Raw genomic sequence first — 19,376 nt, forward strand, 5'->3', positions numbered from 1 at the left:
AAAAAACTTGCTCTTAAAAACAGAAACTCTTTTAAAACCAAAAAATAAGAACCAACCTACTACTGTTTCATCTTGGTGTTTAGGAAACAATATCCAAAAGGATACTATTCATACCATTGGTGGCTGCATAAAACACACACAAAATTAATTACTGGCCTAACATTTTCAAAAAAAAGTAACAGAAAAGGAAACCGCAGTAATGACCTTGCTGCAGCAAAGCAAATACCTTACACATTTCATGTGCATGTACATTCACGTGTGCAAGTGTGGGACATAAATGAAGAACATGACAGTGTAAACCACTGTGTGAAGAGCTACACAACTTTGTCTGCACAATATTTGGTACATCACAATTATCATTCATAGTCAGAACACCACTTCTGAAATAAAGTGATTCTTGTGTTTACATACACATCACAATCTCTGACTGAACTTGTCTAATCACTGGAATACAAACTGTTTTACGATACATAATGAAATGTATGGAAATTTTTGATATCTGACTTTAGTAATTTAGACATTTCATGTAATCAGTGCTTGCAACAAATAAATAAATAAATAAATAAATAAATAAATAGCACCATTTCCCCCATTCCTTTGTTCACAATGGAGCTGAATGTAACTGTTACCACAAATTGGTTAATTGTGACCGTTGCACAACTGAAACAACTGTATGTACATTACTGTGCAAACATAAGAATTTGCAATAAAATGTAAAACTAAAATTAACTTTTTAAAATGTAATTTAATTTGCAAATTAGCACCAAGTTACAGTGAAGACAAGTCTCTCTCCAGCCACAATAAAATACAACACTTGCCCTATCTATAAACGCACTAGTTACTCAAATGCATATATCGTACATTCAATACACTTACAAAACTGCTCCATACAGCAAATTATTTGATACATTTTCTACCACAGGCATGTTTTTTACTGCAATTGAAGTTACTCACATATGAGTAAACTTTACAATTTTGTGTTTTGATTCCTCTGTAATGAGAACATTAAGCTTTCTTCCAACTTCCATGAAACTGGCTTTTATGATATCGACAGAGAAAATGAAAACCTATACTCTCAAGCCAATGACAATTTATTGTTTTAAATTCAAAAATTAAACTCTTCCAAAATATATACATAGTTGGCCTCTTGTTCAGTCATCGGTATTTACAAATTTACATTTATTATCTATGTACAGTGATATCTTGAAGGTACAGCTCTGCTCACATAATAGTTATGACAGTTTCACTTGGAAAAATAATAATAATCTTTACACACATTTCTGCCGCCACAACAATACAAAATTTTGCATGGTGGTCCAAATGTCCTTTAAATGTCAGGCAGAGAGAGAGAGAGAGAGAGAGAGAGAGAGAGAGAGAGAGAGAGAGAGAGAGAGAGACACCCCCTCACAACTCAAAAATATAAGTTTTACATTTACAAAAGCTGACAAGACATTTATTATATCTATAATTATCACTACCTTGGAAGTGTCATAACTATATTAACTCTAAAAGCCACATAACGTCTATGACATCTCTTACTGTATTTTAATTTCATATCTTATTAACACAGCCAACAGTTTGTTCACAAAATTCACATTCCCCAACCAAGAAAAGTTTAATGATTTCCTGTAAACTTTGCTTGAGAGCTATGCTTTACAATTATCAGTAACACTATAATAAACATATCACATTAGGCCATTAATATGTAGTCTGCATTGCAAGAAACATTTACTGACATAATAAAACTTTTTTAGTATCAGGCCTTTGTGTTGTGCAGGTTTCAATTTACTCCCTGTCTATAAAATAATGTGTTAGTTTAATATGAAATACGCTTTCATGACACTAACATTGTACTTTGAGAACGAAGTTTCCCACATCTTTCTTGTATAAAATATTCTTAGTATTCTAGCTGCGTCAAATTAATAGCTGCGTCAAATTAAAAGTGAGGCAACAGGAGTATCAAGCATATTTCATACAACACAGCACTTGTTTCCTAAAGCTACCTCCTCAGCTTAAACCCATTTTCTATGTACCATCACATCATTGTATTACAGCACAATTACACAGGTCAGTAAACCAGTCATCGTAACAAAAGATTTTCAAAGCCTCATGGTCACTTCACCAAAAAGTTCAAAAGTGAGGGCAGGAAACAAATAACAACAATAATAACATCTGTACTGCACAGGTTTCTAAGAAGAGCGACAGTATATTACCGGGCACCTTTGGACTTCCAATTTGCAGTCAACAGATTCACTTGAAAACAAATGACAATTATGTAAAAATATCATAAAATACTAATAAAAATACAGAATGTTACTGTTATCATTGGTCAAGTTTCCACCACAACACCACAAAACATAAAAAAGAAATAAAGCAACTTCAAAGTAAAAATTCACAAGTTATGATTTCTCTGGAAATGACAGAATGTGTTGTTGTACATGAGTACTACAGCATGTAAAGATTTAAAGATAATATCCATAATGAGAAGAAGGTAACAATTTTGTATCAAGAAAAACACACGAATAATGTGGGAAAAAGAATTAAAACATTCAATAATGTATAACATATTTTAAACAAGAAAATAATATGATACCTGTACTGTGCAACATTTTATAATTATGGCAGTGTAATTTCTCTGTTACAAGACTGTATTAGTTCTTGAAGTTTCTGAAATTTCAGAACAAACTGTTACATTATTATTATTTTCCATTGTACTGAAGCAAATAAGGTGGCAACTAAATGTGTCATATGAAGAATTGTTAATCAGACTGATTACTGTAAGAGGCTCTCTGATGTAGCAGTATAGCTTTTAACACGTGAAAACCAGAATGGTGGATAACGACTTCCTTGCACACTGAACGAAGTAGTTGTTTCATTGCCATTACGAAACCTCGTGAATATGGAATAGCATTCCCACACGAGCTGCACGTGAACCTTCTCTTTGTAGTTCTTTATCTGCAATTTCTATCACAGAGAAAGGAAAACAGTGTTAACATCACATTATATGAGAAAAAAATAACAAGTAGCAAAAAGATTACTGGTTAGATCATTCATTATAACAAGCTTGTTAATCCTGATTAGAAAATTGTTAATAGCAAATCATGCCAGAGAACAATATTGCTGCATGTTGTGTGGTTGTAGTAGTCATAAATTGCAAAATTCTCTTGCCTGTACAGTCATGAAAGCTTATCTAAGTAATCATCTAAATCAGTGGCGTCCAACCTTTTGGCTTACTTGGTCCACACTGGAAGACGACGAGTATTTTTGGGTCACACACCTACATCTACGTGGATACTGCATAAGCTGCCGTATGATGCATGGTGGAGGGTACCCTGTACCACTACTTATCATTTCCCCTCTGTTCCACTCACAAATAGAGTGAGGAAAAAAAAGATGACTATCTGTATGTCTCAATATGAGCCATAATTTCTCATATCTAATATTTGTGCCCCTTACATGTGATGTATGTTGACAGAAGTAGAATCGTTCGTTGACATTTCAAATTTTCTCAATAGTGTTTCTCAAAAACAACTACAATAGTGTTTCTCGAAAACAACTACGCCTTCCCTTCAAGGATTCCGATTTGAGTTCCTGAAGCATCTCTGTAACACTTATGCACTATCTGAAACTACCGGTAACAAATCTAGCTGCTGGACTCTGAACTGCTTCGTTATCTCACTTCAATCTGAACTGGTACAGACGCCAAACACTTGAGCAGTACTCAAGAATAGATCAAACCAGTGTCCTATATGCGATCTCTTTTACAAGCGAACCACTGTTTCCTAAAATTCTCCCAATAAACTAAGTTGTCCATTTGCCTTCCCTACCTCAGTTTCAAATGCTCGTTTCACCTCATATCGCTCTGCAATGTTATGCCCAGATATTTAAATGACAGACCGTGTCATGCATACTGTAACCAAACATTACAGGTTTGTTCTTCCAACTCATCTCCATTAACTTGCATTTTTCCACATTTGTCTAAGTCATCTTTTATCTCCCTACAGTCACTCAACTTCAACACCTTACCATACACCTTGGCATCATCAGCGATAACTGCAGATTGCTCCTCACCCTGTCCACCAAATCATTTACATATATAGAAAACAACAGTGATCTAATCACACTTCCCTGGGGCACTCTTGACGATACTCTTTTCTCTTATGAAAACTCACCACTGAGGACAGTATACTGGGTTCTATTAATTAAGAAGTCTTTGAGCCACTCACATATCTGCGAACTTATTCCACATGCTCATACTTTTGTTAACAACCTGCAATGGGTCACAGTGTCAAACGCTTTCCGGTGACCTAGAAATATGGAATCTGTCTGTTGCCATCCATCCATAATTCTCAGTATATCATGCGAGAAAAGGGGAAGCCGAGTTTTGCACGAGCAATGCTTTCTAAAGCCATGCTGATTCGTGGACATAAGCTTCTTAATCTCAAGACAGTTAATTATATTCAAGCTGAGAATATGTTCAAGCATTCTGCAGTGAACAGAAGTTAGGGATATTGGTCTGTAATTTCGCGGGTCCATTCTTTTACCTTTCTTATATACTAGAGTCACTTGCACTTTTTTCCTGTTACTTGGGCCTTTGTGCTGGATGAGAGATTCACGATAAATACACACATAATCTACTTAACACGACCATGCTGAGAAAAAGGAGGGGGAGAGGGGAGTGGAGGGAGGGGGAGAGGGGAGTGGAGGGAGGTGGAGAGGGGAGTGGAGGGAGGGAGGAGGGAGGAAGGCAGGAGAGGGAGGGGGAGGGAGGGAGGGGGAGGGGAGAGGGAGGGGGAGGGGGGAGAGGGAGGAGAGAAGGGGACGGAGGAGGGGTAGGGAAGGGGGAGTGTGAGGGCAGAGGGGCAGGGGGAGGGGGAGAGGAGGGAAAGGGAGAGTGAGAGGGAGAGGGGGTCAGATTGAAAACATTCATTTTATCATAACTTTGATACAAGTTCAATTCTTGGATCGCACTGTTACTGACTGTTGACCACAAGAGGTCTGCAGGTTTAACATCCATGTTCTAAAATCTAAATCTTCAACAGGACCAGATGTGAACTGGGTTCCTTCTGAGAAACACACTGCCATTAATACCCAATTCCTACTTCAAGCCCTCCCCTCTTTCATCCTGTTTCACATGTCCCTAAATCTCTCATCATTCCTAATTTGTGATCTTATTTAACATCTTGATTACCCATCACGGTTCTGAATTTTCTTTAGTTTCTCTTTTTTCTTACTATATTATGAATTGATAAATTTAATAAAAGCTTGCACTTTAAACTCAAAATACAAAATAAAAGTAGCTGGCAAACTTTCTGAAGACTTTGGGGTTAAAACTGGAGTCAAACAAGGGGATTCACTCTCACCAGTTCTTTTTAACATAGTAATCAATAGAATAATCCAAAAAGTAAAGCTACTACAAATTGGAGCACAACTGGAAAGCAAAATTAACATTGTAGCATACGCCGATGACATTGCATTATTATCTGACAGTGAGAATGATTTGAAGCTTCTTACAGCACAATTAATTAAAGCCACAAATGGCACAGGCCTCCAGCTGAATACAGACAAAACAATGTACTTTATCTTATCCCGCTATCCATCAAATAATAATGTACTGCAAATTAATAACACAGCTTTCACAAAGACAAATGAATTTAATTACCTTGGTACAATAGTAACCTCTGACAACTCCATAAAAATTGAAATAGAATCACGAATTCAGAAGGCTAACAAATGCTACTATAGTCTCTTGACAGTTTTCAAAAGTAAGTTAATATCTAGGAACACCAAACTACAAGTATACAAATCATTGATTATACCAGTACTCACCTATGGATCTGAAACCTGGACTCTCACAAAAAAAGAGGAAAACAGATTAAGAGTATTTGAACGAAAAATTTTGAGAAAAATATTTGGACCCATAAGAGATAGGATCAGTGATGAATGGAGATTGCTAAATAACAATGAAATTTACAAATTATATAAAGACTCCGATATAGTGGCCAAAATTAAAGCCAAAAGACTGAAATGGATAGGGCATGTCATCAGAGCACCACCAAACAGGACCATCAAGAAAGTGACTGAAGAGATTCCCACCGGAAGACGACCTCTTGGACGCCCACGCATGAGATACTTGGACAATATTCAAGACGATCTCAGAAAACTAGGACATGACAGACAGTGGCAAATTACTTGTAAAGACAGAGCAAAGTGGTTCAACATTGTCCATTCTGCAGCAAAAAGCCTTCATGGATTGTAATGCTTAATAATAATAATAATAATATTATGAATTATTCATGCCTCACTTTCCTCATTATTCCTTTTCCTATAACCAAGTTGTTCTTGCCCTTACTCACTCTATAAAACTCCAAAGGGAAATCTCTCATGTATAATATTTATGATACTCTGAATAATGGAACGAGTAAAGATAATAACTCTTCATGTAGCTGGGGCTGTACATGTGCACATATGGGTACTCTGCTAATTTTGAAGAAGGATTCAACTGAAAGCTCAGTGAGGTTCTCAGTCTTTTTTTATGTGACTATAAACAACTGAACACCTCAGATATATGGTGTATTGTACATTTACTACTTCCATCATTTATATTCCATCTAGAATATCCATTACCATACTTTTATGATAATTTGGTTAGGCAGCAGTTCAATTGCCTTAACCCAAATTCCACTCAGTATTTTGAGACGCTTATGTAGGGAGAAAATGTTAATTTTGTAAAGGATAAGTTATATGTTAGGTTTTTCATTCATGCAAAGCATGTGTTTTTCATCTAAGCATCAGTATGATGATGGTCATTGGAGAAAACTATTTTTGAGATTTATAACTCATTTTCAAGGAAATGAAAATTATGACAGTTTGGTCAGAAGAGAGTAGCATGTACACATAACATGAACATATAAGCAAAAGTGAGCCAAAAATCATGTCAGAACTGTTGGTACCGCATTATTGGCAGATCCCGAGCATGGGTGGCAGTTGTTTTCTGTATAACTACTTTTATCAGCACACACAGTCCATTCACTGAATAAATACCTCACTATTCTTAAAACTGTTCCTACCACTTCATTTTACAATTTTTGATTTATTTTTGTTATTGCAAAGAGACTATTCATTGCATATTATCTTACTATTCACGCACTCACAGTTTTCATTTTAATCCTTCTCCAATTTTTTATCCCCTACAGGCTTCTGTTCATTATTTTTTATTTAAGGTATTTCTAGAATCAAATAGAAAAATCAGTACTGATATAATCCATAACATGTGAAGATGTGCATGTTTTGGTGTCACATGTCACCCAAAGATTAATGAAAAAAGTCTGAAGACACTAACTTTGAAATGGACTCATATATTACACCAAAATTTTAAAAGTAGCTGTCTTAGTCATTATGGAATGTGGAGAAACTGCTAAGCAAACCTAAGTTATGAAAGCAAGACAAAAGGTTTTTCAGTCGGTCACAGTCATAGCATTGATAATACCAGTGAAATTTTTGCACAAATACATAAGTTAATCATGAACACAATCTGCACAATCATTTTATTTCAGCTATTTTGTTGACTAATCATGTTTCATTCCATTTGAATTGATAAGCTGGGGTACCACACCATAATACAATTCTTGGTTTTGATCAGTGGAAAGTCAGTCACAGTTGATACAGGTTTATAAAGAATCTCACCCTTCAGTTTCAACAGTTAAGAAATGGGTGGCTGAATTCAAACAAGGCAGTATTTATAAATTATAGAGTGCAGCAATCAGTCTTTTTCTTTTCTTTCTTTCTTTTTTTCTTTTTACGCAAATCCAGCTTTTGGCTAGAGGCTAGCCATTCTCAATGCACTATTTTCTATTCTCGACACATGTAAGTCCCTGTTGTTCGGGTGTTAGTCACATTCTTTGAATACTTGAGTATTAAACAATGGAAAATCTAGGATGGAATGTAACAATATTAGAGAAGGAAAGTTGAGTATTCATAGAAATGTGACTGATGCCCGAACAACAGGGACTTACATGCATCGATAATAGAAAATAGTGCATTGAGAATGGCTAGCCACTAGCCGAAAGGTGGATTTGTGTAATAAAATCTAAAAAAGTTATAAGCCACATAACAGTCGCTGAGTGCACCCACTTTCTGAATGGAAGGTAACCTGAAGGCAGTACTTATCTCAGAGGTGATCAATCTAGAACACAAAAATTGCAACCATAAATGAAAGCACCAAAAGAATCTGCATAGTGTGGTATTGAATGATCTGCGAATAAAAGTGTGTGACACAGCTGACACCACAGGCAGCTTAGGAGAAAGGAATACGACATTTTTTATACCTAGATATAATAGAAATGCTATCATCTATCTTCATGTAAATGCAGCTTCTAATACTGGTGAAAGGAACAAAAGAGGGATCTGAAGTATGATTTATTGCAATAGCCATTCTATCCATCAGGGTCTGGCACCTTCCGACTTCCAACTGATACCATTTACAAAGAAATTTTGAGCCTTTACAGATCTTCCAAAATCACATTTCATTAATAGAATTCATGCAGAAAAAAAGATAGGAGAAAGTTCATTAAGTTACATGAAAATTACAGTGAGGCAGAGATCAAAAAAGATTTTATGACTGGCTGACTACCATGGTGAAGGGTTACAGGACTGGGGGACTTTGCCCTTGGGTGTGTAGGCAGGTGGAAGTTGTAGGAGCCACAGGGTGTGAAGCATATTACAAAAATGTGCTTTCTGTTGAGAGTTTAATTTACTCTGATAGGCTCCTATGACATTCCAGTGCTACCAAACTTTGGATGAGAAACTTTGAAGTCACTGGTAGCACTATAAAGAAAAGAGGTGGTAGTGTAAACATTCTGCACTCAGGACAATACTGAGCATGTTCATGAAGCTTTAAGAAGTTTGATCCATTACATTGCTGCTCTGTCAATGGATTTGCTTGAACTCACATTTCCCAGTCATCTCATGAGCAGAAATGATGATATTCCAAAACCTCTCCATTTAACAAATTTATTGCCTTCAAAAGTTTTGCTTTTGGGTTATCTCAATTCCAAAGTTTTCAAGGAAAACAATCACAGAAATAGTGATTATTTGAAGGGAAGCATTTGCCAAGAAATAAACAACATTCCACTGGCGATTCTGTTGGTGGTTTTACCCTCGAACTCCGACCATGTGTGGGGAAAACCAAGGATGTCATCTGAGTGATACCATATTTAAAACTTTCAAAGTAAGCTACACTGATGTCTAAAATTAAAGCAACAAACTACTATTTCCCCGTCCTGTGTCTACTTCATGATATAACCATAGAAATTGTCAACATACGTTGGTACGATCGTGTTCTTCACGGAAGATGGCATTTTGGTCAACGGAAAACTACGTCAACGATGATGTCAGTGCACCTATCGAATAGAGCAGTGTTTGCTGGATAGCCCACATCTACAATTGTTGTGTACACAGTCACAGAAAGTGCAGTATGGCACAGAGAAGATGCCTACCAGACACTCTGCAGTGGAAGGTCATAGGAAGAATGGAAGCAGGGCAGTCGCAAACTCACGTGACCCACCTAACATGAATCGTTCTGTTGTTTCTCGCATGTGGCACCAGTTTATAGAGACTGAAAATGTATCATGAGGACCAGGGCAGGGCCAACCACGTATGACACTAGAAAGAGGGAGGACTGTTATTTGGCTGTAAGGGCATGATGGTACTGCCCTAGTACTGGGCAGCAACTGGCATCTGACCTTGCAGCATCTACTGGACATGTTTTATCGAGGCAAAAAGTGTAGAGAAGGCTTCGACAGGTGGTCTTTATTGGCGGAGACCTATTATAGGTGTGCCTCTGTCTAGAGAGTGGTTCGTGATGGATTCACATCTGAAGGGAATGTGGAACATGATTTCAAGACCCGAACATTGTGGAAAGAGACTGATATTGAGGAATCGGAAAGATTTAACTGCTGTAAGTTATCGTGACGAGATCTTGGAACCTCGTGTACAGTTGTTGCGAGGTGCTGTGTGCCCAGACTTCAAAATGATGGATGATAATGCTTGACCTCATAGAGCACGAGTGGCTGATGTTTTCTTGGAAACAGAAGATACTGCATGCATGCATGGCATGGCCTGCCCACTCTGCTGATTTGAATCCCACAGTGTGTGTCTGGACTGCACTAGGGAGACAGGTTGCATCATGTCAGGATCCACCAACCACTCTCCAAGACATGCGAGCAGCTCCACGGGAAGAATGGGTGTTACTGCCTCAACATGACACTGATGACATTATTCACAGTATGCTCTGTCATAGTCAGGCCTTTATTGCCGCCAGAGGTGGTCACACCCCACTGTGAGCACATTAACCAGTTGTCGGGTGCAAATCTGTTAAGTTGGAAAAAATTAAGACCATTTTCCTCTACTGTTATGAATGTTGCAGTTGTTTATGATCCATATTCTTTACATCGTTTCTACTTTGCTATCACCTCTTCACAATGTTTTGTCACAAAATAAACACAACCTTGGAAAATTTCGGTTCGATGCTTTAATTTTGGACACCAGTGTATTTCCACCCATGTACATTGGAGCCACTTCAAAAATAATATATATATTTTTTTAATTCTCAGTTTGTATGAATTTTTTTTTAATCTTACCATTTGAATGCCTGGCCCTGTACTGTAAAAAGTAATTGACTGTTCAACTTAAATAATAAAAGTTTTTTATTGCCTAGTCAAGAACATTTCTCCTTGCCCTCATACACATATTTACTGCAAAACTAACCAGATGGAAAGTCTGCTCTCCAGGATCATACAACTGTTCTCCACGTCGTCCCTTTGTGCGTAATTGTCGCTGAGATTGCTGCTGTTGTCGTTGAAGCACCACAGTTACACAACTGCCCGAAAGACAATAATACCCACTCAGCACCTGTCAGAAAACATGGAAGTTCCATTACAATATTGCACTGCGTTACAAAAAAAACTAAACTTATGAGGAGATAAAATAACTTTCATAGCTACATGCAAATGACGTGTACACAATACAGAAATTATAAAGCAATCACTTATGCTCACAACACGTGAATGGCTATTAACCAACACAATACATGGTGTGAGGCAGAGAATAGCTGATGTCTGTAATACGTGTTATCATCTTTTGTTTGGTTTACTGGCAATCCTGATGCATGATGAATTTGTATCCTACTGTGTATAGTACGAATTGGCCTCTGATGTTATCATTATAACTTTTGTGCGAGACAAGTACATCTATTGAGAATTCACAGCAAAAGCAATAACTACGATCTAACTGCGCAAGCATCACGTAAGCTACTGATTCTTAACAGAAGCTACATATCGCCCCAAGACCTTTTGCATAACTGCAATCTAGCATATGCTTCCCAAGCTACAACTTCCATATGTTATTCCATACACTGCTTTAATTGGTGAAACAAAGGAATTTAATTAATGTCACTGCCTAGTGTTTTATATGTGATACTCAACTAAAATTAAGAGAAGTCTTTTCTTAAGTTCATTACTTCACATTTACACATTTTAAGGGAACAGCTGGCAGACACAGCATCAGTAACAGTAACAGGAGCCATCAATTATGTTGGCATATCAAATGGATCATACCTGAAATTATTTTGGATGTTTTGAGTTCATTTGTTCCAAAATTCTTGAATTTTGAACAAAAACAGTGCTGAATGCATTCTGCTCAGGAGTCTCTACATGCAGTCAACAATGCTTTGGGACTACTGACACAGAATGTAATAGGAGACAAAACATGAGCTGACAGACATAATGTTGAAATTAAGTCTCATTCATACCAGTGAAGTATTCTGGGTTGCCAAGATCGATAAAACCTTGCCAAGTGTGGTCAAATGTGAAGCTTATGCTGAAAGCGTTCTTCAATTTTAACGGTACAGTGCACCATGAGTTCTTTAACAGTGCAGTGCACCATGAGTTCTTACCACAAGCAAATTCATCAATAAGGAGTTCTGTTTACAAGTTAAGCACCGTTTGCCTGAAGCAACCCGAAAAAAGTCCAGATTTGTGGTGGAAAAATTCATGGTTTCTGTACCATAATAATACACCTGCTCACACTTTGCTTGTCTGTGAATTTATTGTCTAAAACAATTCTTTAATGATGTCCTAGCATCCTAGCTAGTCCCTGTAATTTTATGTTCCCCAAAATAAATGACACTGTTAAAAGGCTGTCATTTACAAGCATTCATGAGATTAAAAATGCACTGCTGAGAGGGTTAAATGCTACTCCAAAGACAGGAGATCCAGAGGTATTTAGGAAACTGGAAAAAGCCCTGGCATAAGTGTATAATATATAATGACATATATTTTGATGAAAATAACATTGATGTAGACTAACAAATAATCCCAGTATTGGCTCCAATATTCACTACTGTACTCTAAGATCGTTCATGATGCTATCAACACCAAGACCCAGCCAACATTTTCTAAAAGAAACGTTGTTGTCCATCCAAGTTGCACGACTATAAGACGACTTTCTCTTTTGCTTTTTTATGTGCTTTGCATCACCAGTCAATTGCATTAGTTCTCTCTACCAGAATCTTTCTTGGCGATCTACTCCAGATAAATCCCATTTCATCCAATATCTTGTATAAAACATCTTTCTGCCAAGAAAAATGAATCTTTTTTTATTTTATTTTATTTTTTTTTAACAGCAAAAAGTAATTAGCATTATGCAATTCTTAGTACTCTTTCTTGGCAATTCCAGTAAACAATGTGATTTATGTGTGTGTTCTTTCTGGTGTGTTTCTTTGTGGCAAGGCTAGTTTTTGTAAAATTTTCATCTCTTAGACTGGGACTGGCAATATTAGCCAGCAGTTCATTTTGTGCCAGCTCTTATTATCTGCATCTACATAAATATGCTGGAAGGCACCATATGGTGCATGGCGGAGTATATGTTGTACCACTACTAGTCCTTTCCTTTCCAGCTCTCCTTGCAAATAGAGTGAGGGACAAATGACTGTATGTATGTCCGTATGAGGCCTAATTTCTCTTAGCTCGATCTTTGTGGTCCTTAGATGACTTGTATGTTGGCAGCAGTAGAATACATCTGCAGTCAACTTCAAATGCCAGCTCTATTTACTCAATAGTTTTCCTTGAAAAGAACATTCGCCTCTCCTCTAGGGTTTCCCTTTTGAGTTCTCGAAGCATCTTCATAATACTTGCATGTTGTTATCACCTACCAGTAACAAATCTAGCTGTCTGCCTCTGAATTGCTTCAACATCTTCTGTCTATCCAACCTGGTGCGGAACCAAACATTCAAGCTGTACTCAAGAATGGGTCTTACTAGTGTCCTATTTGTGGTCTCCTTTTCAGATAATCACACTTTCCTAAATTCTCCCAAAAACCAAAAGTCGACAATTCACCTTCCCTCTACAATCCTTACAAGCACATTCCATTTCATATCTCTTTGCAACATTACAACTAGGGGTCATTCCATATCAAGTCATCCAGGCTATGACACCCATTATCTAGTTGTGAACTGAGATTTTGTGTACTGCTTTTGAATCTAATATCATGAACTTCCACCAATTTTTATTGCTTTACATACATTCTGTTGGTAGCAATTGCTGAAAGTTTGATGCAATGCGTTACTTCCAAGCAAACTGTACAAATTTGAAAATTGGCTGCAGTTTTCAAGCAAATAATGGTATTACTACCCAAAAGATATTAACAACATAAGTACACATAACAATATCCAAATTGAACAAATATTGCAATATATGAAACAAAATTACACATTATAAAATATAGGGCAACCTGTACATTACATGACATATGGACACTTTCTTACCTCAGCCACAACCAAATTAACTCAATGTAAAAATAAATAGCATTTTGTTTATAATATTTAAGCATTTTGTCAAAAGCCAATATTGTCAACAGTGCACAAAATGCTGGTGCTGCAATCTGCATTCAAGTTGATTAGGAACTACACGTGACACGACACATTGATGCTTAGATAACATTTTTTTGTATGAGAAGCAATTTTCTTCCACCAACTTTGAGGGCTCTTTGCTCAGAGAATAAGTATGGCCTGTTGCTGTGGTGATATCAACTTCACACACAATATCAGATAAAGAAACATCACAAACTTCATTATCAGGCCAACAGAAGAAAGAGGATGGTCGATGAGGATGCATGAACCTTACGGTAACATCTCCTTTTTCACAATTCACCTTCTCAACAATTCCCAAATACCAAGATGAGTCATATGGACATGCAACACAGTAGTTGGGCTGCATAGTGCATTCTGGCATTAGTGTCGGAAGTGCAGCTGAGAAATCATGCACGATACTAAAATTCGTATCACAGCTCCACTTTTTTGCTCCAATCTTGGTGGGTGATATTGGTGCGGTACAATGTGATGCATAGATTGTATTCCAGGAATTGTTTTTGCATTTGTAAAGTGCTGAGAAAAATAATGTCCGACTTGTACCACTTCATCTTTTGAAGCAAAGAGAACTGAAATGCCTTGCAGGTTCTCACGACAGAATTCAAATACCTGTGAAGCTGCAAGTATTTGATCTTTATACACTCTTTGCAAACTTGTTTTTGTGATAAGTCTTTTAACAGTGCCACCAATACCATCAAAGGGAGATTTTCCATGTCTGGTAGAAAAAAAGGCCCATCTGCACTTTATGTTGAAGTCGTGTTCATGTTAGCAGATATTTATGAAATTCTTACAATTTTCATATAATGCGCAGCACAACCATCAGTGAAATATTCAACATATGCAAGATGAATTTCTGGAAATTCACTCTTAAAAAAATTCAATACAGTCTTCTGAGTCTGATACACCAAGGCAACATCATGTTCTAGATTATCAGAAACAATACAAATACTTTTTTGCATGCAACTGTTTGTCCTTTTTGTAACATATATGGACAGTGTGAAGAGTGCAGCTGCCATTGTCCCATGAGGTGCTTCCAAAATTTTATACTTTTAAATCTTTATCATATTGACTTTGATCACAATTTTTATTTTGTTAATTGGTTTAAATGTAACATATTTATAATACTAAACTGTGTTGTTTTAATTATCATATTAACTACTTTATTTGCTGTCATTTTTTTCTTCCTATCATTCCTTTTCACTTGGAATTTATGTTTGTGATTCATTTTTAAGGTGGTTTTTCATCTGCCTCAGTGAATGCAAGCTGGTTCTCTTATTCCGCACCACTTGCACTATGTTGGTAATTGCTGCGCTAACACAGTCTCCACATGCGTGTACACCATAATTACTCTACCATGCAAACATTTGGGTTAAACTCATCTGGTATGAGATGTTCTTGGGGGGAGGGGGTGTCTACTGGGGACCGACCACACAATAACCCTGCAGGCTGGCCTGCAAACTGGACCTCAACTATAATCTTATGCAGGGCACCAGCTCACCTTCCCACTCGGGAAGCAGTATGCCAGACCATGTGGCTATCCGGGCGGTCTAGGATACATACTTCACATGCATATCTGTAGCACTGCCATGAGAGTACCCCTTGCAAGACTCCAGGGGAGGACCAAATGGGGTGGTGGGTATTGCAGAACTGAGCAGCAAGAAATGTTTTGGGAACTGAGTGAGAAGCTGTAGTATGCCCATCCCCATCCCTGTAGAACTAACGATAGGGGTATGTAGGGGTTGCATGGATAAAATGCAATTCAGACAAGGGAAAGGTGGACAGCAACAGTTTGCAACAAGGTGTTCAATGAAATTATTTGGCTACAGACACAGTCTCAGATGAGCAACATTACAGTCCCGTGGGCTGGAAATCCCTCCTTGGGAGGAAAGTCATACACATTGGGGTGAAGTGTAAATGTAACATTGGTCTTGACGCTATATTCTGTTTGAATTTATTCCTGAAATTCAACTTCACAGTAATAAGTACAGATTTACTACCTAAAGCAACATACAATTTCTATATTTGAAAGTGTAGTTTGTCATCAAATATATATGTTTTTCATTTCTTGCAGTTGTATAACACATGCAGACTGTGAACTTAATAGCAGTGCAATTCTGCCCTATGCAATCTAATGCCACACGCAGTCCACTGAATGAATACAGTCAACTGAATGATAGTAATATTTAAGGATGAGATATGGCAGTTGCTTGAAGCCTGGGAGCTTCAGAGTGCCTGGTTTTGTATATGTTGCACTACAAGATTTAGAAACAGGAGACACCTCCATTATTTCTTCAGAGGTATGGTTTTCATGTCCAGGTTGATCAACTGTCTCTAAGTCTGAGGTTCGGTTGTTGATTTGCACTGGTGAAGAGGAGGTTGGCCCGGCAATGTTTTTGTGTGATGTTGCTACTGAGGAAGATCTCCAAGTTAGGGCTACTGTCTGTGAAATTTATTGTGAATAAGATTAGTAGTACAGAAATAAGAAATTTAAACATCATACATGATGTGGCAGTTTTTCATGCATCTCACTCTTATGACATTCTATCTCCTGAACCATGATAAGTAGATGGTTCTTACCCCAACAGTGATTGTCGTCAGACAATAAGGGAGATGTGTATCAAGTTTAGGAGGAGATGTGGCGCACAAGCACTCATGCAAGCACGCACACACACGAAACCCCCCCCCCCCCCCCCCCCCACACACACACACACACATCTATTTTTATAATATGAATGGATTTTACTTTGCTGTCTGTTAACATTTTTCATCACTGGCTAGGTGGTAAAAAATTTTGGCTGCAGCACTGTGCACCCCTTTTCATCCGAAAGATAACCTTAATGTGTCATTATGAATGTAATTTACTGTAATTATGTTCATCTCTGTTCTTTCTGAACTGCAGTGGATTATTTACAACAAACTCCATGAGGGAATAAACATAATATGAAGCAGTAATCAAAATGTCTAACTGCTTAAACAGATACCTACACAATAATTGCCGCTGAGCACAACATATTATTCTTACAACATGATTTGAGCAATGAAGAAGTTCATCCTTAAGGATGAGTTACCCAAGAACATTATTCCATGTGACATTGAATGAAAATAAACAAACTTACTGATTTGTTTCTCCCCAAGATTTCAATGATCAAGTGCAAATGTGGTTGAACTATGTTGTTTTAGGAGTTGCCAAATTTGATTGAGTAGCGCTGCTGCACAGCGATACCAGACAGCACAAGTCAGTGGTATCCAGGTGTTGCTGGAGAACTGTTTATTCTTCATATTTCACTCTCCCTATTAATACATATCGATAACCTTAATATTGCATTGGACTAGTCTGAGACTGCTATATCAAATTGGCACATAAAATTCTACTTTAAAGAGCATTTTGTTTTTAACAAAAAAACAAATCAATCATTTTCATTGACACTTGTCATGTGATGAACTGTATTTGTTTGGGCTGACTCCAGCTACTTATTGCAGAAATGAAACTGCAAATATCTGCTGAAACTCAAAGTTTCAACTTCTTTTTACTGTTTCTAAACATACTCTCATACGAATTCCTATTTATCTTTTAAAGAATTTAATTTGCAATGTGATCCAATGTAGTTTCTAGATCATGTCTTCGTCTAATTTCATTTCCAATTGTGGCCTAAAATACTCACTTGTGGGTGTCGCGGTGTGCGGTAGGTCAGCTGGCCAACACAGCCAGGAGGCTCATCAGCTGTTGTCAACATTAGGACAGTCCCTCCTGGGAAGAACCTGGCAGCCAAAGATGCAGAATTGAAACATATTATTCAGCACATGAATAAAACCGTGTTTACAAAACTTGAATATGTGAATGCAAGTCGTCAGATGTGGCTATACCTTTGTAACATATTTACATGTTTCACATAAAAATGGTATAATTTTTTATTATTACTGTAACATGGTATTAACAGCTTTGTGGACAGTATCAGAGTTCAACATGTAGACTGATATAATGTTACTATCTAAGGAAAATAATCATAACAATAGAGAATATTTCAATAAATTTCCCTGGTATGATATCTGGAATCCAAAAAGTTAGGCTGCACATCTGTACAATTACTTTCTATCATCTCCATATGAATTTGTTAAGTACACTTACCTGAGGTATCTGAAGTATGCAACAAGATGGACGGGACTATAAAACTGATCCTGAAAACTATTTTCACCGTATCTAATGTACGATGTCTTGCTAATATAGCACCCATGGAAATTGAGGCGTGGTCGCTTTATGTACATTTCACGCCAGGATTGGTATGGATCAAAGTCTGCACAAGTGATGCCCCACACTCTACAAAAAGAAACATCAGTGAGTGTGCCAATTGTACACTATTGACAAACTTCTACCAGCTAAACATGATTTTCACACAAATATTCTTTCCAAACCTTCTTGTAATTCTTGTGTTAATTTTAAAAGTGCCTACCCAGGCCACCACAAAATTTGTTTTTGCACCATTCATTGTTTCTGAAGAAAATTATTGCTTAGATATAATGACCAATTACAGATCCGTCATGGGTCAGCATGTAGGCACACACACTTCTCTTCAGAAGTGCACAAAACTTTTGTTCATATCTTTTGTTCAGCTTATGGTGCCCAAGCTTAGTGAAATTCGAGCAGGGACTATCTGAGAATGATTGTTCACTCTGCAGCAATGTGTGCACTGATTGAAACTATCTCGGAGAATAATACTATTTGTCAGACTGGGATCTGAGACCTCTGCCTATTGTTGGCAGATGCTCTACCGACAAGTTATCCAAGCATAACACACAACCACCCCTCACAGCTTTATTTCCCCCAGTACCTCCTCTTATACCTTCCACACTTCACAGAAGTTCTCCTGCATACCTTGTGGAACTAACACTCCTGGAAGAAAGGACAGTGTGAGAAATGGCTTAGCCATAGCCTGCAGGATAATTTCCAGAATTAATTTTGCAGGGTGAAAATTCACTAAACACACACACACACAAAAGATGGCCACTGCTGTGACAGCAGTAAAGCGAGACTGAAGTGAGGGGCGATGTCAGATGGACTGAGCAAGTGGCAGGGAAGTGGAGGGATAGCCGAGTAGGGATGGGGGAAGATACTTTATAGTGTTGCGAGTGAGAATATGCAGGGGCATGGTGGTGACGGGAATGGCCTGCCATGTACAGCATTGGGAGATATGTTTGGGGGTCTGGGTGGTAGAGGGGGAGCAGAGAAGTGGAAATGACTATGCAAGTCCACTGTTGGGACAAAGTTCTTATGAGGCTGCAGTGGCAGCATGAAAGGGCACGACAGGGAGTAACAAAGGTTGAGACACATGAGGTTATAGGAACGAAAGGTATTTGGTAGGGAGAGTTCCCACCTGTGCAGTTCAAAAAGGCTGTTTTGGTAGGAAGAAGCCAGATGCTACAAGCTGTGAAGCAGTCACTCAAGTCAAGCACACTG

At 37.7% G+C, this 19,376-nt stretch overlaps 1 protein-coding gene across 1 annotated transcript in view; it reads right to left on the reverse strand.

Moving 5' to 3' along the window:
- Positions 1-725: 725 nt before the first annotated feature.
- The window catches only part of LOC126171900 (F-box only protein 9), an 82,833-nt gene continuing 64,182 nt past the window's right edge, over positions 726-19,376 (reverse strand). Inside the window, exons 7-10 of the mRNA XM_049920834.1 lie at positions 18,051-18,239; positions 17,587-17,683; positions 10,768-10,911; positions 726-2,964 (exon numbers count right to left, since the gene is read on the reverse strand). Of these exons, the coding sequence (XP_049776791.1) occupies positions 2,773-2,964; positions 10,768-10,911; positions 17,587-17,683; positions 18,051-18,239 (622 nt within the window). The 3' untranslated portion in view covers positions 726-2,772. The remainder of the gene's footprint in view (positions 2,965-10,767; positions 10,912-17,586; positions 17,684-18,050; positions 18,240-19,376) is intronic.

The sequence above is a fragment of the Schistocerca cancellata genome, chromosome 1 (assembly GCF_023864275.1).
Source record: "Schistocerca cancellata isolate TAMUIC-IGC-003103 chromosome 1, iqSchCanc2.1, whole genome shotgun sequence".
Classification (NCBI taxonomy): Eukaryota; Metazoa; Arthropoda; class Insecta; order Orthoptera; family Acrididae; genus Schistocerca; species Schistocerca cancellata.